This window comes from Orcinus orca, chromosome 5 (genome assembly GCF_937001465.1).
Source record: "Orcinus orca chromosome 5, mOrcOrc1.1, whole genome shotgun sequence".
Taxonomy (NCBI): Eukaryota; Metazoa; Chordata; class Mammalia; order Artiodactyla; family Delphinidae; genus Orcinus; species Orcinus orca.
The window spans coordinates 91,507,842-91,533,175 of NC_064563.1; the positions used below are offsets into that span (position 1 = coordinate 91,507,842).

At 33.6% G+C, this 25,334-nt stretch overlaps 1 protein-coding gene across 1 annotated transcript in view; it reads right to left on the reverse strand.

Moving 5' to 3' along the window:
* Window positions 1–25,334, reverse strand: part of NECTIN3 (nectin cell adhesion molecule 3) — a 137,512-nt gene that overhangs the window by 26,993 nt on the left and 85,185 nt on the right. The window contains exons 6-7 of the mRNA XM_004272074.3: window positions 24,248–24,386; window positions 22,009–22,093 (exon numbers count right to left, since the gene is read on the reverse strand). Of these exons, the coding sequence (XP_004272122.1) occupies window positions 22,009–22,093; window positions 24,248–24,386 (224 nt within the window). The remainder of the gene's footprint in view (window positions 1–22,008; window positions 22,094–24,247; window positions 24,387–25,334) is intronic.

Consider the following 25,334-nt stretch of genomic DNA (forward strand, 5'->3'; position numbering starts at 1 on the left):
ATGTTGCAAATATTTTCTTCCAATCTATGGTTTGCCTTTGTTTTCTTACTGGTGTCTTTCGAAGATCAAACATTTTTAACTTTAACAAAGTCTAACTTACCACTTTTTTCATTTTCTATTCTGTATTTTTGTGTTCTAGTACAATTAATTTGTTTTGAAAATTGCATGTACACACACGTATGGTTTTACAGTTTTACATGCAGTTCATATCTCAGCAGGAAGTAACCACAGCAAAATTTTTCAACTTTATAGCTATCTTTTCTTGAATATAGCCTGCAATTTCTCAGGTTCTAGTTAAGTAAAGCTACTCTTTTACATCATATTTCTAAAGGGATATTTGTGGTTTCCATGGGAACACATACATTAGTATTAAGGCATATAAAATGTTTCAAACAAATACATTTACATGGCATTTCTTTTAATAAACAGGATTGATAGCCTAAATAATTAATGCCCACCAAACATTTGAAATTGAGATTACCTTTGTAAAGTGCCAATGAATTTAAAATAGGAATTATTATAAAGCTAAGTATTTCCTTTCAAAGACCTTCAATTCTCTTTCTTCCAAAGTTACTTATGTACATGAAATATTCTGCAGTTGGCAAGTTCTATATTTCATCTACTATTCATTGTAGTAAAACTACTGTAAAGATTTCATTCAAAGTGTATTTTAAGCTTTAGTATCTATGTGGGCAGTCAAACAGTCATAACTGTAAACCAACCATAAAACAAGGTATAATTTGCATTTTAAGAAGAAAATCTTTTTCTTCCTTAAAAAAAAGGTGAAAAAAATGTTAAGTAAGTTTTGCATATGTCAAATTGCTTTTTATGAAGACTCAATAATACTACATGGAAATAGGTCTTGAAATTACACTCAATGAAAACATGGATAGAATAGAGTCGGTTACCTCTAATGTGACTGCTTTTAGTAACTTATTAACTAACTAATCAATTATATAGTTAAATATTACGCTCAGAATCACACTGAAAAATTTATGCAGAACACTGGTCCCAAGTAACACCAATGTTATTTTTCAATCTACCACCAATATTATTTACTCAGGGAAAAAAAGAAAAAAAAAAGAATCAAGAGATAGTGTTAGGGGAAACACTGACTGAAACCGCCCGCCCTGGCCAGGCAAAGACAGAAACAATCTGCGTGAGTTATTTTATGACAGGAGATGCTTGTAAGGAACATGGAACTAACAAGCCACCACCAACAAGAAGAATACTTGAAAGGTCAAAAGGAGAGAGAGGAGATGCCAGTCCACATGTCCTACCAATCTCCCAGAATCCTCCTTGCTGGAATCTAACTTGGCTGAGCAGTTGTGTGCGCCACCAGAAAGGACCCTGAGTCAGAATGATTGGCCAGAGACAACCCAGAAACTAATCCCATCACAGTAAAAACCGAGACTGCAAGCCACATGGCAGAGCAGTCCTCCTGGGTTCCCTTACCCTCCTACACTCCACCCAGGTGCCCCTTCCCAATAAAGTCTCTTGCTTTGTCAGCACAGGTGTCTCCTCCGACAATTCATTTCAGAGTGTTAGACAAGAGCCCACTCTTGGGCCCTGGGAGGGGTATCCCTTCCTGCAACAACAGGACTAGAATGGGCCTTGAAATTCAATTTTACTTCCAATTCATTAATGCCTCCTATCACCTACAACAAAAGACATCAGCTAAGTCCTTTAAACAAGGCAAGTTGGGAAATATGAACTATTAGTTCTTATATCACCCCATTATCAGACAGACCTAACTAATGGAAAGGTCTTCTTTACACTGAGTATTCAAATCTATGTTTCTATGTCCTTCACCTTCTGGTCCTAGCTCTGTTTTCTAAAGCTACAAAGAAAAATTATACTCCCCAAATTAAAAGAACAATAGGAAATCATAAAGTTGTTCAGCTCTGTGGAAAAAACAGATAAGCAACTATGTAATCATAGAAATGCTAAATGAACTAAAGCTGGGTCTCCTGAAAAACAAGAAATAGACAGAGTCCCTCCCATCAAGCCTCTTAGATAGCCTCATCCACCAGTGGGCAGAGAGCAGAAGCAAGAAGAACTACAATCCTATAGCCTGTGGAACAAAAACCACATTCACAGAAAGATAGACAACATGAAAAGGAAGAGGGCTATGTACCAGATGAAGAAACAAGATAAAAACCCCAGAAAAACAACTAAATGAAGTGGAGACAGGCAATCTTCCAGAAAAAGAATTCAGAATAATGACAGTGAAGATGATCCAGGATCTTGGAAAAACAATGGAGGCAAACATCGAGAAGGCACAAGAAATGTTTAACAAAGACCTAAAAGAATTAAAGAACAAACAGAGATGAACAATACAATAACTGAAATGAAAACTACACTAGAAGAAATCAATAGCAGAACACCTAAGGCAGAAGAACGGACAAGTGACCTGGAAGACAGAATGGTGCAATTCACTGCTACGGAACAGAATAAAGAAAAAAGAATGAAAAGAAATGAAGGCAGCCTAAGAGACCTCTGGGACAACATTAAACGCAACAACATTCGTATTATAGGGGTTCCAGAAGAAGAGAGAGAGAAAGGACCAGAGAAAATATTTGAAGAGATTATAGTCAAAAACTTCCCTAACATGGGAAAGGAAATAGCCACCCAAGTCCAGGAAGGGCAGAGAGTCCCATACAGGATAAACACAAGGAGAAACATGCCGAGACACATAGTAATCAAACTGGCAAAAAATAAAGACAAACAAAAATTATTGAAAGCAGCAAGGGAAAAACGACAAATAACATACAACGGAACTCCCATAAGGCTAACAGCTGATTTCTCAGCAGAAACTCTACAAGCCAGAAGGGAGTGGCATGATATACTTAAAAGTGATGAAAGGGAAGAACCTAAAACCAAGATTACTCTGCCCGGCAAGGATCTCATTCAGATTCGATGCAGAAATCAAAAGCTTTACAGACAAGCAAAAGCTAAGAGAATTCAGCACCACCAAACCAGCTCTACAACAAATGCTAAAGGAACTTCTCTAAGTAGGAAACACAAGAGAAGAAAAGGACCTACAAAAACAAACCCAAAACAATTAAGAAAATGGTCATAGGAACATGCATATTGATAATTACTTTAAACGTGAATGGATTAAATGCTCGAATGAAAAAGACACAGGCTCACTGAATGGATACAAAAACAAGACCCATATATATGCTGTCTACAAGAGACCCACTTCAGACCTAGGGACACATACAGACTGAAAGTGAGGGGATGGAAAAAGATATTCCATGCAAATGTAAATCAAAAGAAAGCTGGAGTAGCAATAATCATATCAGATAAAATAGACTTTAAAATAAAGAATGTTACAAGAGACAAGGAAGGACACTATGTAAGGATCAAGGGATCAATCCAAGAAGAAGATATAACAATTATAAATATATATGCACCCAACATAGGAGCACCTCAATACATAAGGCAACTGCTAATAGCTATAAAAGAGGAAATTGACAATAACACAATAATAGTGGGGGACTTAAACACCTCACTTACATCAGTGGACAGATCATCCAAAATGAAAATAAATAAAGAAACAGAAGCTTTAAATGACACAATAGACCAGATAGATTTAATTGATATTTATAGGACATTCCATCCAAAAACAGCAGATTACACTTTCTTCTCAAGTGCGCACGGAACATTCTCCAAGATAGATCACGTCTTGGGCCACAAATCAAGCCTCAGTAAATTTAAGAAAATTGAAATCATATCAACCATCTTTTCTAACCAACGCTATGAGATTAGAAATGAATTACAGGGAAAAAAACGTAAAAAACACAAACACATGGAGGCTAAACAATACGTTACTAAATAACCAAGAGATCACTAAAGAAAGCAAAGAGGAAATCAAAAAATACCTAGAGACAAATGACAATGAAAACACAATGATCCAAAACCTATGAGATGCAGCAAAAGCAGTTCTAAGAGAGAAGTTTATAGCTATACAAGCCTACCTCAAGAAACAAGAAAAATCTCAAGTAAACAATCTAACCTTACACCTAAAGGAACTAGAGAAAGAAGAACAAACAAAACCCAAAGTTAGCAGAAGGAAAGAAATCATAAAGACCAGAGCAGAAATAAATGAAATAGAAACAAAGAAAACAATAGCAAAGATCATGCCAATAAAATGGATAACCTGGAAGAAATGGACAAATTCTTACAAAGGTATAACCCTCCAAGACTGAACCAGGAAGAAACAGAAAATATGAACAGACCAGTCACAAGTAATGCAATTGAAACTGTGATTAAAAATCTTCCAACAAACAAAAGTCCAGGACCAGATGGCTTCACAGGTGAACTCTATCAAACATTTACAAAGGAGCTAACACCCAACCTTCTCAAACTCTTCCAAAAAACTGCAGAGGAAGGAACACTCCCAAACTCATTCTATGAGGCCACCATCATCACCCTGATACCAAAACCAGACAAAGATACTACAAAAAAAGAAAATTACAGACCAATATCACTGATGAATATAGATGCAAAAATCCTCAAAAAAATACTAGCAAACAGAATCCAACAACAATATGGGGAGGGGGAAGGGTAAGCTGTGACAAAGTGAGAGAGTGGCATGGACATATATACACTACCAAACGTAAAATAGATAGCTAGTGGGAAGCAGCCGCATAGCACAGGGAGATCAGCTTGCTGCTTTGTGACCACCTAGAGTCGTGGGATAGGGAGGGTTGGAGGGAGGGAGATGCAAGAGGGAAGAGATATGGGAACATATGTATATGTATAACTGATTCACTTTGTTATAAAGCAGAAACTAACACACCCTTGTAAAGCAATTATACTCCAATAAAGATGTAAAAAAAAAAAAAGAATCCAACAACACATTAAAAGGATTATACACCATGATCAAGTGGGATTTATCCCAGGGATGCAAGGATTCTTCAATATATGCAAATCAATTAGTGTGATACACCATATTAACAAATTTAAGAATAAAAACCATATGATCACCTCAATAGATGCAGAAAAAGCTTTTGACAAAATTCAACAACGATTTATGATAAAAACTCTGCAGCAAGTGGGCATAGAGGGAACCTACCTCCACATAATAAAGGCCATATACGACAAAGCCACAGCAAACATTATTCTCAATGGTGAAAAACTGAAAGCATTTCCTCTAAGACCAGGAACGAGATAAGCATGTCCACTCTCACCACTATTATTCAACATAGTTTTGGAAGTCCTAGCCATGGCAATCAGAGAAGGAAAAGAAATAAAAGGAATACAAATTGGAAAAGAAGAAGTAAAACTGTCACTGCAGATGACATGACAGTATACATAGAGAATCCTAAAAATGCCACCAGAAAACTACTAATCAATGAATTTGGTAAAGTTGCAGGATACAAAATTATTGCACAGAAATCTCTTGCATCCCTATACACTAATGATGAAAAATCTGTAAGAGAAATTATGGAAACACTCCCATTTACCACTGCAACAAAAAGAATAAAATACCTAGGAATAAACCTACCTAGGGAGACAAAAGACCTCTATGCAGAAAACTATAAGACACTGATGAAAGAAATTAAAGATGATACCAACAGATGGAGAGATATACCATGTTCTTGGATTGGAAGAATCAATATTGTGAAAATGACTATATTATCCAAAGCAATCTACAGATTCAATGCAATCCCTGCAGTATAAAAAAGCAAACAAACAAACAAAAAAACCAACTAATACTAATCTTTCTTTGGGTTATTTGTATGGAAATATGTTAATATAAATGTTTCAGACAGTACATGAAATTTCTAAAAATCTTATATGTTCTGGTATAATGTTATAAGTCATAATTCTACTTATTACTATAAAATGTATATCTCAGAACTAACTAAATTTCCTTGTCAATTACATTACTATGAACTTTCATCAAATCTTTAACCGTGGTCATTTTTACGTCTTTTGTCATTTACAGACAGTTCTGGGTGTACTCTGATGCTTTTGCAAAAATGTTCCTATAAAAGGGTTTCATCTTCAAAGAATTCATGGAAAAGGCTCTGACAAGTACAGGTTTCTGGTAACTGACTATACTGCTGAACTGAATGAATAAGCATTTTCAGAACTCTAATGGAAAACTGATGAATTCATAAAAGTGCTAACAAAAGATCAAGATGAAAAAAAATTAATTACATGGGACTGAGTGAACTGATGAGGATGATTATAATTTTTGTGACTTTCTGTTTGAATTAAAAAAAAAAGTATCATACACCATGATCAAATGGGATTTATCCCAGGGATGCAAGGATTCTTCAATATATGCAAATCAATCAATGTGATACACCATATTAACAAATTGAAGAATAAAAAAAAATAGACATACAGGAGGTCATCATAAGAGGTGATCCTGAATATATTACATACATATTTGCTAGTAATCAGCACACAAAGGTAAAGAAAGTGAGTTGTGCATTTTTATAAATATGGGAATGATAACAAGCCTAATGATTTTTGAAAAATATTTGTAAGGCAGCACCAATGATTCAAACCAAAGTACCACTCTGGTAAGTCTTTTCCCCCAACAAGTCTTACTAATTCCTCAGTAATAAAATACTGTTTCGTCTGAATTATAAGATTAACTTCTTAATTTATACGCCCAAGGAAACACGTATATCACTTTGGGGCTTATATCTTTTCAGAGTCAGATTCCCAAATAGCAAGCAATACATTAAAAAACAATGAGTCAACAATAGGCTAATTGCTTGCCCTGCACATATTCCTAATTAAGCAAACATCAGTAAAGCAAACAGAGTACATAAAATTGAGGGGACAAACATCTTTGTTTGACAACATGTGCCAAAGAATCAACAAAATAAATCTGGAATCATGCCACAACTAAACTTAACCAGTGGCGACAGCATGTCTCTGGGGAAAGAGAGTGCTAACTATGTCTACTATCATGCCCAGGAACAGGAAATTTGTACTATGGTAGGTTGGTAACTATGGAAACTCATCTGACAAATTGCAAAGGCAGACTGGGTGACAGAGTCCCATACTCATAAAAAAATGGAATAACTTAGTGGCTCTAGGTCAAATGACTAAGGTTAATTCACCCAAGGATAAACTGGGATCTTGACTACTTTATCCAAAACAAAGCCTTTTGAATGTTTTTCCATCTATTAGATTTTTAAATTTTTCTTAATTTTTGACACTGTAAAGCTTTCTAAACCAAAAAGCATCTTGAATTTAATTTCCAAGTGTTAGACAAGTGTAATACACGAAGTGTAACACAATTTTATTTAGTATTTCTGATTTCTAACTTGTAGCATTAAAAAAATATATATGGCCTATGCTTTATCGTTGAGGTTTTTTTTTAAAAGAAAAAAGCCAACGGACTATTTAGAAATGTTTAAATTGGCTCATTCAAACATGCTTTCTTCAAATTTAAGAGGTTTCAAACTTAAAATTTTACTTTAATGAAAATCTTGACTCTAATGCCATTTTATTTAAGAAATCTGAATCAACTAAATGAAAGGGTCAATTACCCCATTTTCTGGCTCTTCCTAAATGTATCTTATGTGTTTTCTAGTTACTCTATCATTTTATGAAATAGGGAATAAAAATGAAATATTAAATAAAGGATATAATACGTAGCAGATCAGAAAATTAGAACCCAGCTTGCTCTCTACCTCTTGAAGTTCTGTAAGATTAATGTCTCCTATTACTTTTGAAAGTGAATATCACTGTGACAAGTTCTTTTCCTATAGTTCACATTGCACATTTTATTCTAAATTAGATATTCTTCTAATTATCTTAGGAATATTTTTCAGATGTTAAGATATAGGAGTCATTTTAAATATAGGAAGAGAGTACTTTGAATTAGAATGATCAGAAATGGAGAAAGAAGCTATTAAGAAATTGGAGAAAAGGCTTGGGAAAGTGCAAGAAGTCTCAAAATTGGGATAGGTGCACTTAAATACATACTGACACTAAAGCACGAATATGTGAAATTAGGACAATCCTGGAAATTCTAGGATACAAGATTGCTGTCCTAATATGTTAGGAATGTTTTGATAATAGTCAATAGTCTGAGTTAGTCTTCCCATAGTGATTTCATGTTAACAGGTCATAAAAGATATCACTAAATTAATCTCTACTAATCTCTCTTATTAATCTCTGTTTATCTCTATTATTATTCTCTGATGGTAAGTCAGGCATTGTGGCAGGCATGGAGGCCGCACTAGCACTGCACACATCACAATATGACAGCCACTGCCTGAAGGAACACTCCATTCAGGTCAGCTTAATTTAACCAAGGACTCCATAACTGAATCTGCTTAGGAAGAGTCTAAAAAAAAAAAAAAATCACTCAGCATAGTTTACTGTAATTCACTGAATGAATGAATGAACATTATAAGTTTAGCCATATGGGTAACAAGTATCTAAAATAATATATTATTTACATTATTCTCTTAAAAGTTCATGTGTGGCCTTTACTAATTTTTTATATTTAACACGTCAAAATAACTTCAAAACAACAATTTGCCAAGACGAAAATTACGACTAAGTATCCAAATTCAAAGTAAAGTTTGCTTGATAATGTCTATGTAAAATTTAATTCACATATAAGAAGTCTATTCTCTGAAAAAAATTTAGTTGCTCTGAACATTTAAAGTAACTCAGCTCTCTGTCTCTGTACTTAAAAAGGAATCTCTCCCAATAAAGGAAATCATGAGCGTTTTTAAATAAAGAATGCTATTAGGTCCCCTAAAATTTGGGAGGAAAGTTCATTGTACTTAGCTTACTGTACTTAACTTCAATAATTCTTTTACTTCTCATTACTCATGAGTCAATCAAAAGTCACCTCTAATTAAGAATTATAGTTCCCTGGTGGCAGTGTGAATTTAACACAGATCTCAAACCACTCGAAATTGAATATTCTGACTGCGTCTCAGGTATGAATAGCCTAAATTTAATTCTTCAAAAATCAAGGCAAAAAACACAAGTTAAGTAAATTAATGGTTAGGATAATACTTTTTTGCAGGAGTTCCCAAGTAGCATTGAGCCATTAAAACAGTTTTATTCCCTAAAGTTTAGTATTAAATCTGAGTTAATATTTCAGACTTTAACATGGTTTATGAGGTGCTCCAAAAGTATTCTGGTGGTAATGTCAAAAAGTTGAGGTTCATTTCCAGTTATTAGGAGTGTATGGTGATTAAATCTTTGGAAATGATAAGATATTATAGATTGGCACCTTGTTACACCATCTTACTCAAAATTAATGATGGACTGGCTATAAAATTTCCAAGTTGTTTAAAATAAACTTTCTAGGTATTACACAGGCAGAAGGATGAGGTGACACTATTATAGATTCTGCTGTCTTCTTTGTTCCCCCAAACTCATGGAATAACCCTCAGCTAGCTCGGGAAACTGACTTTGCAAACAATTTCACTATCACAGCAACTCAACAACAATTCCTGAGTAGCCTTTGTACAGAGCAGTTTATTAGACACCAAGAAAGGTTACAAAGGCAGTAGTAAGTCATGGTTTCTATTTATAGAAATTTATAATTTATAATTAAGAAAACAGAAAAACAGGAAACTCAGAAATACACATCTATTAAGAACAAATAGTGAGTATATAATTTTTATAATGAATCAGTTCTTATAACTCGTTTACGGATTTAAAAGGAAGAAAAATGATGAGATGTTTATAACATAGATAGGATTTGAAAGGAAGAAAGAAGGTGAGATGTTTATAACATAGACAGAACCAAGTGGAATTTTACTATAAAAAGTCTTACGAAAAGGTGTGAATTAAATATTCTCTCTGGATTGCTCAGAACATCTTAAAAGGCCAACATGTAGTTCTTTTACTTTAATCATCTACTGCTTTTTTTTTGGTAATGACTATTGGTGACTAGGATGAAGCCAGCTCTTTTCTATCATTTAATCTACATAAAATAATTCAATCTGTATTAGAAATAGTTCTGAGGGAAATACTGCATTACTTAATTTTTTTTTCTTTCTTAAGATAGACCTAACTTTCCCACTTAGTTCAGCTACAAATCAGAAACAATCAGAATCGGGGTCAGAGGATTTCAACTCCTTTCTGAAAAATCACATAACAAATGCACTGATGCTGGCAAAACCATTTAAAAATACTAAAATGCAATTAAACTCAGAATCTTTATTGCCTAGAAATCATCTCTCCAGGTTCCCCAGATCTGTGCTGGTTTACATGTATACAGTAAATCTGAAATAAAGTTTCTTAAAGTATTTCTATAACTTACAGCAAGTCAAAATAAGTGAATCTGAATCTTCTTAATGATTATAACAAAAACTGTTAGGTCCCATTTGATTCTACTGAAAACAAGAGTTATTCTCTGTGCCAACTACTGTTTTTGATATAGAGATGAACAGAACATATAAAGACATAATGGCTGCTTCAGTACCATGGGCCACAAAATACTATATACAGAGGCCAAATCTTCCTAATTTCTATATTTCTCAGGTGAGATTAGAATTACTTACACTATTTATGTCTCCTGAGGATACTAGATACTGAAGGAACACTAGTGACAAAGAAAATCTATTGTCTTTGAAATAATTCATTAAATTTCCTAATTGCTGATGCTTATACAGGAAAAATAAAAATGATATATCATAGAAATATATTAACCAAATTAATAGAAACTAATAAAAATCGGTATTACCACAACACACCCACATTCCAGAAAGAAAGCATGGCATTACGTTGCCATCATATAAATCAGACTTCCTCAGAATTAAGAACTGCTCTTCAAAAATCAGTTTAGAGAATGACGACCAAGAGAATGGGAGAAAATGTTTCCAAATCATATTATCTAACAAAGGACTTGTATCAAAATGTCTTATTCTGCTCAGGTTGCTATAACAAATTAACATGGATTAGGTGAAGCCATTCTTTTTTTTCATGTTTTGTGTTTTGTTTTTTTTTAATCTGTCTTAATTTCTTTTTCTTTTTTAAATTGGAGTATAATTGCTTTACAGTGTTGTGTTAGTTTCTGCTGTACAATGAAATGAATCAGCTATATGTACACCTCTATGCCCTCCCTCTTGGACCTCCCTCCCAACCCCCCTCTCCTCCCACCCATTCTAGGTCGTCACAGAGCACGGAGCTGAGCTTCCTACGCTTTATAGCATGTTCCCACTAGCTATCTAATTTATGCATGGTAGAATCTATTATACAAAGTGAAGTAAGCCAGAAGGAGAAAAACAAATATCGTATATTAACACATATAGATGAAGCCATTCTTTAAGCAAAGAATAAACACTTATTTCTCACAGTTCTATGGAAGTCCAAACCTCCTATGTGTCTAAGATTTCGGTTCTTGGTGAGGGCCCTCTTCCTAGCTTGCAGTCAGCTATCTTCTTGTTGTAATCTCACACGGCAGAGAAAAGAAAGAGAAATAAGCTCTCCCCTGTCTCTTTTTACTGAGGGCACTAATCCCATTATAAGAGCTCCAGCTTGGTGACCTAATCACTCCCAAAGGTCCCATTGTCAAATACCATCACATTGGTGATGAGGGTTTCAATGTATGAATGAGTGGGAGGGGCACAAACACGCATTCCATAACACAAAACATATAAAGAACTCTCAAAATCCAATAATTTTTAAAAATCCAATAAAAATGAGCAAATATTTGAACAGAGACTTCATTAAAGAAGACAAATCAGCAAATGAAAAAAAGTTACATGTATTAGTAATTAGGGAAAAAACTAAAATAATAATGAACTAACCACACACCTATTAGTACCTAAAATTTTTAAAGTCTGATAATAATAAATGGTAGCAAGGGTATGGAGCAACTCATACATTGCTGGTGGGAACATAAATGGTAAAACCACTTAGGATGACAGTTTGGCCTTTTCTTAAAAAGTTACACTTTTTAAGTTACATTTACCATATGACCCAGTCATTCCACATGTACAGGTTTACCCAAGACAAATGAAAGCATATGTTCACACAAAGACATACATAAATGTTCATAGCAGCATTGCTTATAATAGCCCCAAACTGGAAATAATGCAAATATCCATCAATAGGTAAATGTATAAACAAAATGTAGTATCTCTACAAGGTACACCTATCTAAAAGGAATAAAGGAAAGACCAAAACAACATGAAGAAATCTCAAAATCATTATGTGGAGTGAAAGAAGCAAGACCAGAAAAGAGAACCTCCTGTATGATTCTTACATAAAATTCAAGAACATTTAAACTAATGTATATAGAGAGAAAGCAGATTAGTAGTTGGTTCCCTGGGATGGAGAAAGGGATCAGGGAAATGACAAGAGAGGAAGATTACAAAGGGGTACCAGGAAACTTTTGAAAATGATGAATATATACATTATCTTGATTGTGGTGGTGTTTCTAGGGTATCTATGTATGTATGTGTTTGTGTATCTGCTGTATGCCAATTATACTTCAATAAAATTCTTTCCAAAAAAAGGGGGAAAAACATCATAGGCATTTATCTATTTGTCACTAAAATGTAAGCTCCATAAAGAATTTTTTAAAAATTTTTATTGGAGTATAATTGCTTTACAATGGTGTGTTAGTTTCTGCTTTATAACAAAGTGAATCAGTTATACATATACATATGTTCCCATATCTCTTCCCTCTTGCATCTCCCTCCCTCCCACCCTCCATATCCCACCCCTCCAGGTGGTCACAAAGCACGGAGTTGATCTCCCTGTGCTATGCGGCTGCTTCCCACTAGCTATTTTACGTTTGGTAGTGTATATATGTCCATGCCACTCTCTCACTTTGTCACAGCTTACCCTTCCCCCTCCCCATATCCTCAAGTCCATTCTCCAGTAGGTCTGTGTCTTTATTCCTGTCTTACCCCTAGGTTCTTCATGACATTTATTTTTCTTAAATTCCATACATATGTGCTAGCATACGGTATTTGTCTTTCTCTTTCTGACTTACTTCACTCTGTATGACAGACTCTAGGTCCATCCACCTCATTACAAATAGCTCAATTTCGTTTCTTTTCATGGCTGAGTAATATTCCATTGTATATATGTGCCACATCTTCTTTATCCATTCATCCGATGATGGGCACTTAGGTTGTTTCCATCTCCCGGCTATTGTAAATAGAGCTGCAATGAACATTTTGGTACATGACTCTTTTTGAATTATGGTTTTCTAGGGTATATGCCCAGTAATGGGATTGCTGGGTCATATGGTAGTTCTATTTGTAGTTTTTTAACGAACCTCCATACTGTTCTCCATAGTGGCTGTACCAATTCACATTCGCACCAGCAGTGCAAAAGTGTTCCCTTTTCTCCACACCCTCTCCAGCATTTATTGTTTCTAGATTTTTTGATGGTGGCCTTTCTGACTGGTGTGAGGTGATATCTCATTGTAGTTTTGATTTGCATTTCTCTAATGATTAATGATGTTGAGCATTCTTGCATGTGTTTGTTGGCAGTCTGTATATCTCCTTTGGAGAAATGTCTATTTAGGTCGTCTGCCCATTTTTGGATTGGGTTTGTTTTTTTGTTATTGAGCTGCATGAGCTGCCTATAAATTTTGGAAATTAATCCTTTGTCAGTTGCTTCATTTGCAAATATTTTCTCCCATTCTGAGGGTTGTCTTTTGATCTTGTTTATGGTTTCCTTTGCTGTGGAAAAGCTTTGAAGTTTCATTAGGTCCCATTTGTTTATTTTTGTTTTTATTTCCATTGCTCTAGGAGGTGGGTCAAAACGGATCTTTTTGTGATTTATGGCATAGAGTGTTCTGCCTATGTTTTCCTCTAAGAGTTTGATAGTTTCTGGCCTTACCTTTAGGTCTTTAATCCATTTTGAGCTTATTTTTGTGTATGGTGTTAGGGAGTGATCTCATACTTTTACATGTACCAGTCCAGGTTTCTCAGCACCACTTATTGAAGAGGCTGTCCTTTCTCCACTGTACATTCCTGCCTCCTTTATCAAAGATAAGGTGACCATATGTGCGTGGGTTTATCTCTGGGCTTTCTATCCTGGTCCACTGATCTATCTTTCTGTTTTTGTGCCAGTACCATATTGTCTTGATTACTGTAGCTTTGTACTATAGTCTGAAGTCAGGGAGCCTGATTCCTCCAGCTCCGTTTTTCATTCTCAAGATTGCTTTGGCTATTTGGGGTCTTTTGTGTTTCCATACAAATTGTGAAATTTTTTGTTCTAATTCTGTGAAAAATGCCAGTGGTAGTTTGATAGGGATTGCATTGAATCTGTAGATTGCTTTGGGTAATATAGTCATTTTCACAATATTGATTCTTCCAATCCAAGAACATGGTATATCTCTCCATCTGTTGGTATCATCTTTAATTTCTTTCATCAGTGTCTCATAATTTTCTGCATACATGTCTTTTGTCTCCTTAGGTAGGTTTATTCCTAGATATTTTATTCTTTTTGTTGCAGTGGTAAATGGGAGTGTTTTCTTGATTTCACTTTCAGATTTTTCATCATTAGTATATAGGAATGCCAGAGATTTCTGTGCATTAATTTTGTATCCTGCCACTTTACCAAATTCATTGATTAGCTCTAGTAGTTTTCTGGTAGCATCTTTAGGGTTCTCTGTGTATAGGATCATGTCATCTGCAAACAGTGACAGCTTTACTTCTTCTTTTCCGATTTGGATTCCTTTTATTTCCTTTTCTTCTCTGATTGCTGTGGCTAAAACTTCCAAAACTATGTTGAATAAGAGTGGTGAGAGTGGGCAACCTTGTCTTGTTCCTGATCTTAGTGGAAATGCTTTCAGTTTTTCACCATTGAGGATGATGTTGGCTGTGGGTTTGTCATATATGGCCTTTATTATGTTGAGGAAAGTTCCCTCTATGCCTACTTTCTGGAGGGTTTTTATCATAAATGGGTGTTGAATTTTGTCAAAAGCTTTCTCTGCATCTATTGAGATGATCATATGGTTTTTCTCCTTCAATTTGTTAATATGGTGTATCACGTTGATTGATTTGCGTATATTGAAGAATCCTTGCATTCCTGGAATAAACCCCACTTGATCATGGTGTATGATCCTTTTAATGTGCTGTTGGATTCTGTTTGCTAGTATTTTGTTGAGGAGTTTTGCATCTATGTTCATCAGTGATATTGGCCTGTAGTTTTCTTTCTTTGTGACATCCTTGTCTGGTTTTGGTATCAAGGTGATGGTGGCCTCATAGAATGAGTTTGGGAATGTTCCTCCCCCTGCTATATTTTGGAAGAGTTTGAGAAGGATACGTCTTAGCTCTTCTCTAAAAGTTTGATAGAATTCGCCTGTGAAGCCATCTGGTCCTGGGCTTTTGTTTGTTGGAAGATTTTTAATCACAGTTTCAATTTCAGTGCTTGTGATTGGTCTGTTCATGTTCATTTCTTCCTAATTCAGTGTTGGCAGGTTATGCATTTCTAAGAATTTGTCCATTTCTTCCAGGTTGTCCATTTTATTGGCATAGAGTAAGACAAGAATTTTTAACTCTGTTTTATTGACTATGTATTCCCAATATTGACATATTAGTACCTAAGAAATATGTTTGATAAATGGATGACAGAGAAAAAAACAAAACGGAACTATGAACGAAAAGATGCAAACTCCATTTTAATTTCATTTCAAGCACTACTAAGCTTATAATAAAAGTATCAATAATTTCTAAAAGTAACATATGCCGAGTTTACATGAGCCAAAGTAGTAACAGTTTTATCCTGCTATTGAAATAATTTCACTGCTTGGTCTCATTAGTAACTTTCTAAGAATTACATAGCTTCTTTTTAACTAACAATAATGATAATAACAGCAAACACATAGTATTCACTATGTGCCAGGCAGTGTTCTAAGGATGTAGCATATGGTTAATTTATTAATCTTTATGAAACCATATCAAGTAGGTTTATCTTTTCTCATTTATAAGATTGATTAGTAGAGCTCTGACTTAGTAAAAATACCAATCCTTTATACTTCAGAGGTTGCACTGATATTTTATTTGAATATATTATTTAGATATTATTCATTTATAAATCAATATTTCATCCAAGCTTTGTTGTTCACAAAACTTTCTCCCTCCTCAGGCCAGAACAAGGCCCTACAATTCTTTTACTACTTTTATCAATAATTACCACTACCTATTAACTGGAGGCAATGGGCAGATGAAAACTTTTTGCTACTCTAGGGCAAAACCATCCTAGAAATACTCAGGACCCATTTACTTAAATATTACACTCAGTCATTTAGTCTCCTTGAATTTGGAAGAAAAATGTTAATTCTTTTATCATCTTCCTCTCTCCCTTCTCCCTGACCCCAAAGACCATAACTACTGATATCTGGTATCTGGAAACACGTTAAAATATTCAGATCCAGGGAGAAAACCAGACCATTAATAATGAGCATAAACAGCTTATCTAAAAATACTATTGGAAACTGGCAGTGATATGTTGGAAAGATGAGTTTTGAGGAGAAATAATGAGAATCTATAAAACTATAAAGAGTAGTAGGGTGAACAGGTTCAAGAAAGCCATAAATGAAATATGGTATGATTAGTAACTGAAATTAAGATACCTGGAGGACATATCTCTAACTCCAGAACTTGATAACAAGTAGGACCATCATGTTTCTAAAGCCACACAATTTGATAACATTAGGGTTCTAGTCATAACATAGTTTCTTAATTTTTCAATCTTCTTATTTTATCACATAAATCTATGGGAATATGAGTTATCTTACTTAACACTGTATAGCACAAATTTAGATACCAATGAACAATGTACATATTATTCATGCTGGAATCAAAACAAAAAATTTTCATATCTATTTATAAAATTTTTAAATAGCACACAAAAGAATGGCAGCTTGCAGGAAAAAAAAATGATCGTTTAAAACTTGAAAAGATGCTGAAACTTGCTAATAATGAGATTGAAAAATTGCAATTATATATTTACTATTTTCCACCTATCAGATTACCAATAATCAAGTGGAATACATATACTGTTGGTGAGAATGTGGAGAAACAGGCACTTTCATACATTACTCACACGAGTAAAAAACAGTACAATATTTATAGAGGATAATTTGACAGTACTTATAAAAAATATAAACACATTTACTACTTGCTGTAGCAAGATCAAGTCTAAAAATGTAGCCTGCAGATTATACTTGCATAGATACAAAATAGCATATATACAAAGCTATTCACTGCAGCATTATTGGTTTATTAAAATACTTTGACATTACAAACTATGTAATATACACACATTAGAATCTTAGTAGACATAAGAAAGAATGAGAATGATTTTTACCCCAAAAAGAAAGAGCTCCAGTATATCTTAAGAGGAAATGGCAAGATATGTAACAGTGTATATATGTTACCTTTTATCCGAGAAAAGATAAAATGTGTGTGTTTCCTTGTCTATGTTTTACATAAACCATATGAAGACAAACAAGAAATTGATAAAAATGGTTTTCTGTAGGAGGTGGTGGGGTTAGGGTAAGTAGGAATGGAAAATGGTACTAAGACTTTAGAAAATACCCTTTTATACTGTTTTGCATGTATTAGCCACTCAAAAAAAAATGTAGAAACACTCTTCCTCCACAAGACTGCGATGAACATTTACAAAAATTTACTAAAGACTATGATATATGATAATGAATTACTGGGGAAAAAAATCATAATTTTTTCAGATAGTAAATTCTGCTGAAATACTAGCGGATGCAAACTATTATATATAGAATAGATAAACAACAAAGTCCTACTGTATAGCACAGGGAACTGTATTCAATATCCTGTAACAAACCATAATGGAAAAGAATATGGAAAAGTATTATACAGATACACACACACATATGTATGTGTATGTATGTATGTGTGTATATATATATATACACACACACACGTACGTATAACTGAGTCACTTTGCTGTACACCAGAAACTAACACAACCCTGGGAATCAACTATACTTCAATAAAAGTAAATTTAAAAAAAACAGTGTTGTCTTGCTTTAGGAAGAGAAACACAGAACAACATAACAAAACTAAGAGTTCAGAAATATACCTAATATATATGGGAACTTATTTTAGGATAAGAGTGTCCTCAAACCATAGAAAAGGACAGCCAATTCAATAATTTTTGGACAATTGGTTATACCATTGGGGAAAAAACGTAGGTCACTACCTTATATAATAAGCAAACCTAAGTTTTAAATTATTTAAAATAAAAAAAAAATCCCATAAAACTGTGAAGAGTTTTGTATGATTTTTTAACATTTCAGATCAGGGAGAGAGGGGGAAATGGTCTTTTTAGATAATATATAACTTCCAGAAACTATGAGGAAAAAGATAAAGAGATTTTAACTACATAAAAACGTAAACGTTCTGTATAAGACACTATAAAGTTAAAAAATAAGAGACGAATATAAGACAAAAGATTACTGTCCATATCAAAGAGCTGCTAAAAAATTAACAAGGGAAGTTCAAAAAGTAACTGAAAATTTGAAAAAAGATGCAAATAGGTGGTTTACAGAACTACGAATAGGCAATCAATTATGAAACTTCTTCCAGGAATCTATGAAGCTTTTAAATGAACTGTTTTTCCAGTTTTATCAAACTGGCAACAACAACAACAAAAGTTCTACTAAACTGTATTAGAGAGGGAAATGGGTTTTAATATACTGTTTATGGGAACATAAATTAATACAGCTAGGCTGGCCAGCAATGTGACACCTATTTAAATGTAAAAAATATTCACAGTAATTCTATTTCTTTGCATATATTTTATAAATATATGTGTACAATAAAATATGTAAAAGTACACTCAATGCAGCAATTACTGTAATAGAAAAAAAACCTAGGAATATCATTAGGTAATTTGTGGTATATCAACACAATGGAATACTATTACAGCCATTAAGAATGAGACAGAGAAATAGCAATAGTTCTCAACCCTGAATGTGCATTAAAATTCACCTGGTGAGCTAGGTAAAATGCCCATTGTCTCCAACCCCTGGGATACTGATTCAGTGAAACTGAATGTGTGTTCAAGAATCTTCATTTTTAATAACCCAGAGGATTTTGATAAAGGTGGCAACATTAGTCACTCTGAAAAACATTGGTAGTAGAGTGGAAAAAGCAATTTCTATGACCACATTTATGTTTATAAAGAAACTACTTGTAGATGTAAATATGGATGATGTATACTTCAAAGTAAACTTGTGGAAAAAGTTTGGGAGGATATTTAAATTCCTAACAATGGTGACCTCTAGGGAAAGAAATAATATATTGGGGGATAGGGGGATGAAACAGAACTTTAACCGTTAACTCTAAATTTCTGTAGTATTTGGATTTTTTTGTACCAAAAATATACCTACTTATTACCTATAATGTTAAGAAAAAATGTCCTGAGTTAGTATTTGTTTCCTAAATGAAGACTCACTTTTCTAGGATTATCAACTAATAACATGACAAGCTGGTGGTATTAATTATTCTTTGCCTTCAGGCAAGACATTCTTCTTTTTATTTCCCTCATACTTATGTGTGCCTCCATGCATCTTCTCTGCAGTATGGTAATAGTTCCATTCCCACTCAAGAAAATCACCCCCTCACAATACCAGACCTCATCCTCCTAACTTATATTTAGAGGGAAAATTCTCAGGTATGAGTTTTGGCACTATTATCACAAAAGTAATGGTTAAGCAGGGGAAACAAAAGTTAAGTAGTAAGAACTCTTTCTTTCTGTGGTTTCCCGAGGGTAGAACACTGATGAGTAGAACAAGTGGGACTCTCTTCCTTAAAGCCATGGTAATATTTGGGAGCATGGCCTGGCTGTGAGGGCTAGGGACTAATGACTTCAATTAGGAATTACCTCATGAGTTTAAAGTTGACAAGTTATCTACTGAAGCGGAACATTATGAAGGCATTTACTATTACAGCAGGCTATCATTGCATGAAACTAATTAGATAGTAATTACACACTTACAGATTTCTTGGTAACCAGGAAACAGTTCTATGTATTTTGCATTTTGATATCACAACATTAATTAAAATGCAGACAGCCATATAATTAACATACGACATTATAACACATGAATCATAACAAATTATCTTACTGATGGATAATGATTTTAGCCTCAATTATTCCCAAAATCTTTATAGAATTAAGAATTATTTCATCTCCAACTCAAGTTTTGACTCTCCTAAGCAAAATAACAGCAACCAGCTGACCCTTAGCAATATTTTATAGACTCAGTTTTATAGCTAGAAGAGGGAAACAATCATGTTTTTCACCTGCTGAATTTAACAGATGAGGAAAAAGTCACAATAGTACTAAATGTAAATGGTCTCTGACTCCCAAAGTCCAATGTTTGTTATCCACTGCAGATGCTGTCCCACCAATTTCCTTTCTAAAATTTCTATTACTCTTTCACATAACTGTTCATTTCCACCTAGATTTATGCTTGTGATTATGCAATTTACTCTAATCAACAACTGAGTAATTTTATCACATGTATCAAAATCCTACTTCCAAAATTGATCCATCCAGGAAGACTTCTCTGACTCCAAGGATAAAAACTGCAGTTTGTACCACTGTCAAGTCATCCAAGAAAAATCTTCCTTTTGTGTTTATTTAGCAGCACTTACATATATAGAAATTATATTTTCTTAACTAAAACCCAGGACATATGATCTGAGCCGAATAATTTTTTTTCAATTCATAAGCTTTTATAAATATTTAATTTGAAAATATTAAATAACAAGTAAATAAACTGATTTTAAGGACAAGAATAAAATTGTATGCAATTAGGGTTGTACTAAAAAATTACTAACAACATTCTTAAAAAATTCCCACACCTGAATCTAGAAATCCTCCAGTTAGTGACTAGCTTTGTGGAGGGAGAAAAACAGCTATCCATCTGCAGCAGTTAACACCTTTAGCTAAATATTTTGTTGACATTTCACACTACTTGTCAAGTTAATTTATTTGCCAAAAAAGATGTGAGGCTATATTCTTTATGTGAAAACAGAGTTCTGTAAAGATGACGCATCTTCATCCCTAAGACACCAAACTTGTGCAAGATGACAAAGGTGGTGCCCATTGTCAGTGAGTGCACATGCCACGGAATGCTCCTCCCTGCCCCATGCTCAGGCAGGAGACTGATTATATGGTCAACCTAGGAACAGAAGCTGAGAACATCTTAACAGAAATATTCCTTTGCCTTACTCAAGCTGAAGATACAGGACATAATTTAGGAGAAAAATATTATAGTGTCACAGGTAATAAAACCCCAATACAGGGTTAGAGCCCCAGGAGGCTGCATGGGTGATAGAGAAAAAAAGCAAAAACAAAACAATTAAAGTTAAGAATAAAAGCATTATGGCTTAAACCTTCCCAAGTAGAGCATATTAATCTAGATATAGAATCTAAGACAGAAGCACTGAATCAATACTTTCACACGAATTACTGTAAACTGATTCCAAAAGAAATTTTCAATTATCGTTAAGTGTAAAATGGGGCCCAATATTCATGCCCAGAATTTTAAATTGGAATATAAACCTTTTGTTGCTAAATAAAGGAATGCTAAGACTTAGATGCATATACTGAAAATTTTGCATATACTGAAAAATAAACAAAAATAAAATACATATGCCAAGGAGAAAAACCTCTCCATCATAAATTAGACCCTACCATTCAATTTTTCTACCTTTTATTTTATATAAAAATGCATATTTTACAATGGATCGTTACGTCAATAAAACTCTATTAACAATAAGTCTTCAGCCATAAGCTTTTGTAAAAATTTGTACTCCTAATACAGTGTTGATTTGTCTTACCTATACTGGCCATAGCTTCTTTTCTTACCAATCTGTAGACTAAATTTGATCCCTTGAATGTTTCAGAGAAATGATTATATATTATTATGTAATATTTAATGTATAATGACTAGATAACATTTTGAAACTAATAATATACATTGCTTAATATTTTTTATTTCATTTTATTTTACGTGTACTCGGGAACACTTACCTGATATAGAAGGTCTTTCTGAGGCAAAGGGGGGGACTGTCCTTCATACATAGGAGGTGGTTTATGTGTGGGTGGAAGGTCGATCCTGCATTAAAAAGTTTAAAAAATGTGATAGCCACTTTTAGCAAAAAAACAAAAAAAAAGGGTGGGTGGGGGAAACATTCAAGATTCGCTTAAGTTTTGAGAATATTTTCCTCATACTAATATTTGTATTAGCATACATGTTTAATTCAGTTCTTACATTTCCATTAATCAATCATAATTGGAACAAAAAAGTGAACTGGTTTTAAAGGTTCTAATGTTTAGGACTAATCTGAAATAAACAATTCTTTGAAAAATCTAAAAAAGCAAATAGAAGTATTTTTTGAACATTATTATTAGGCAAGTAATCTAGTATATGACTAATTAAGTACTGCACATTTTTACATATGACTATGCCTACCAACATTTTAAATATAGTCAAACATGTGTAATGGAAAACACTTTCCTCCAAAGTGTCATAATAGTGATTTAAAAGACTGTATCTTAAAATGATAATGAAAAAATATGCTTATACTATATTTTGGAAATACTTCCATAATTAGTTTTCAAAAGCCATGGTCATTCTTAGAATATTCATCATGTAAATTAAGATTTTCAATCTACAAACCATTATAAATCTTGACACCTGAAATAAATGAAGAGACCATTACATCCTTGGGGAATGCATTTATCTTTGCCAAAATGACCTAATCTACTAAAAAAAAGTATTTTCATATATTTTTAAATTGTTGCATTACAACAAAAATAGAATTAAATATACCTTGTAGCTCTCTGCATTTTAGAAAATAATTTTTCATATATTCTCCTACTTTTGAAGATCACAGATAACTAATTTTCAGTAATTGAGATCAGTAAATCAAATAAAAATTTTACCTATATTAAAAGATAAAGAGGATGAAAGCTATAGAGGCCAAAGAAATTACAAATTCTCACTTCTCCATGTGGGCATGAAATAATATTTTAAATGAACAGAATTCAAATAATAAATAAAATGATTACATGGATGTAATTACTAGTCTACTAGTAAATTATCTTCTGGAAATTATAGAAAAGTTTGAGATAATCTGGCAACTAAGATGAAGTTAACCACAAGCTAGATACTCTTGAAATATTAGAGGAATCGGTCTTACAGGTATTAGACTGAAAGGGTATTTTATAGTCCTTTTATTTAAAGTAATTATTTCCTTTAATGTAACAAAAATCACAGCAAATGTATAGCTGCAAGATGCCGTAAGTTATTTAGGTGAGAAAACCAAGGTTCATGGAGGTGATGTGACTCGTTCATGATCATACCACTAATTTGATCGTAATAGAGCTAACACCCAGGTGTCCTTAATCCAAAAAGATCAGTGCTCTAACTGTGCCAGATTAGAGAGGCAGAGACATACACAAAGCATTTATGAAGAGAGAAGAAATACATTCCTTCAGAGCCAGCCTCATGTCCTCATATAAAATCATTAATAACCACACAAGAAATAATGTCATTTGTATAGAACTTCACAGTTCAGAAACATCATCTTATTCTACTCTTATCACAGCCATGTGAGGTAAGCAGGAAAAGTATTATTCACATTTCACAGATGAAGCAACAAAAGCTGCTGATGGAATTAAGGGAACTGGGACTTCGGTCTTTTGATTATACAACAGAGTGCAATTTCTGTTTTGTAATTCTATCTCATGATTAGGTCCAAAACATTGCTTTCTCTTTAAATAAAAGCACATTTTGTAATTCACCAAAACCAAATTTCTTTAAGATAAAAGCTTTAAAACTCAATGTATTTAATAACTTCTGGCAGTTTAGAGTTAGTTATATCTATACATAAGACAGGCATAAGCAATTTAAAGAAGTAATTTAAACTTCTAAGATTTTTTATATCTGTCTTTCAACCACTTCATGGAAGACCTGCATTTTTATTCAGAAGGCAGGACAACGTAGAGTCATTATGTTACCATTTGGAAAGGTATGTAATATACTGTAGGTTAAAAAGGTGTCTAATATATTTGTCTCTAGCAGCCCCTTGCAACTGTTTATTTACCAAAATGTAGTCAGACTTCCTGACAAAACCAGTCATCTTACAAAGACCTAACAGTATCTTTACTTCCATCCCTCAGACAGTTTTCATATGAGTAGCTGTAAAGATAACGACTGCCACATACTGAATATTCATAGTTGAACACAAGCAAAAAATTTACCTACACTTTGTCAAGGTAGGATGGTCTCTTTTTTCGAGGAGTCAACAGCACAGTCACAAAGATGGCAATGATGAAAAGGGCAAGGACAGCTCCAATTACAGCTCCAGCTACAGCTATAGAAGAGGTCTGCTTAAGTGGAACATCTGTAAAGTAACAAAAATTAGGTTTTTTAAACAATTTTAAGAGTTCTTGAGTTTGTGTCCTCTGATTTCTACAATGTGCAAGGACTGATTAAGTATGTTATCCAACCACAAGTTTAGAAGACCCCAAATTTGATTCGTTACTTTTTGGAGCATTATGCTAACACATTTATTCCTTGCAAGATGTCACCTTAGCACTCCAACTTTACTTTTTTAAAGTGATGAAAAGAATAGCCCCAGTCAGGTATCAATGAGTGAATCTACTGTCAACGGGCAAAGAATGTCTGAACGAGAAAAGAAGATAGAGAAAAGGATGAAAACTAAGTTCTTACTCTAAAAGGTGATAAAAAAAAAAATTCAGTATTCTTTAATGGAGTTAGCCAACAATGTATTGAATAGATTTTTACCTTTCATTCCATTAAAAGAAATTCTAAGAAACCAAAAACCTTCAAGAAAGGGAAAACAACACTAAAAAACAGAAAATATCCCAGACGTAATAAATAGTCAAAAAGTGACATTGCAAAATCTAAGTTTTTAAAATAGAAGTATTATTAAAACAGTACTTGCTGCAGATAACTTCCTTTAGTTCACACACATTTAATACAAATTACACTTTAAGATAGTGTCTATACTACAAAATTATGTAAATTCTTCCCTGTCTCCTGGCTATAGACACACTCTATCATTTCTGAATACCAATTTCTCTTTTCCAGCCTGCATCACAAAATTTTATAAGAAAGGATGTTAAAAACATACTTAGTAGTTAGCATTTCACACAATTCTAAAAAAAATGTCACCCTACTTTATGAACTCCCAATTAAAGGAATTTACTAAAGTTATTTTCAAATATAAGTATTATGGATATGACAAAACCATCAATCCTTATGGGTATTATTTTGACAATTACAGCCATATTAAACCCAATAACTGAATTTTGTGAAGCAACCCATC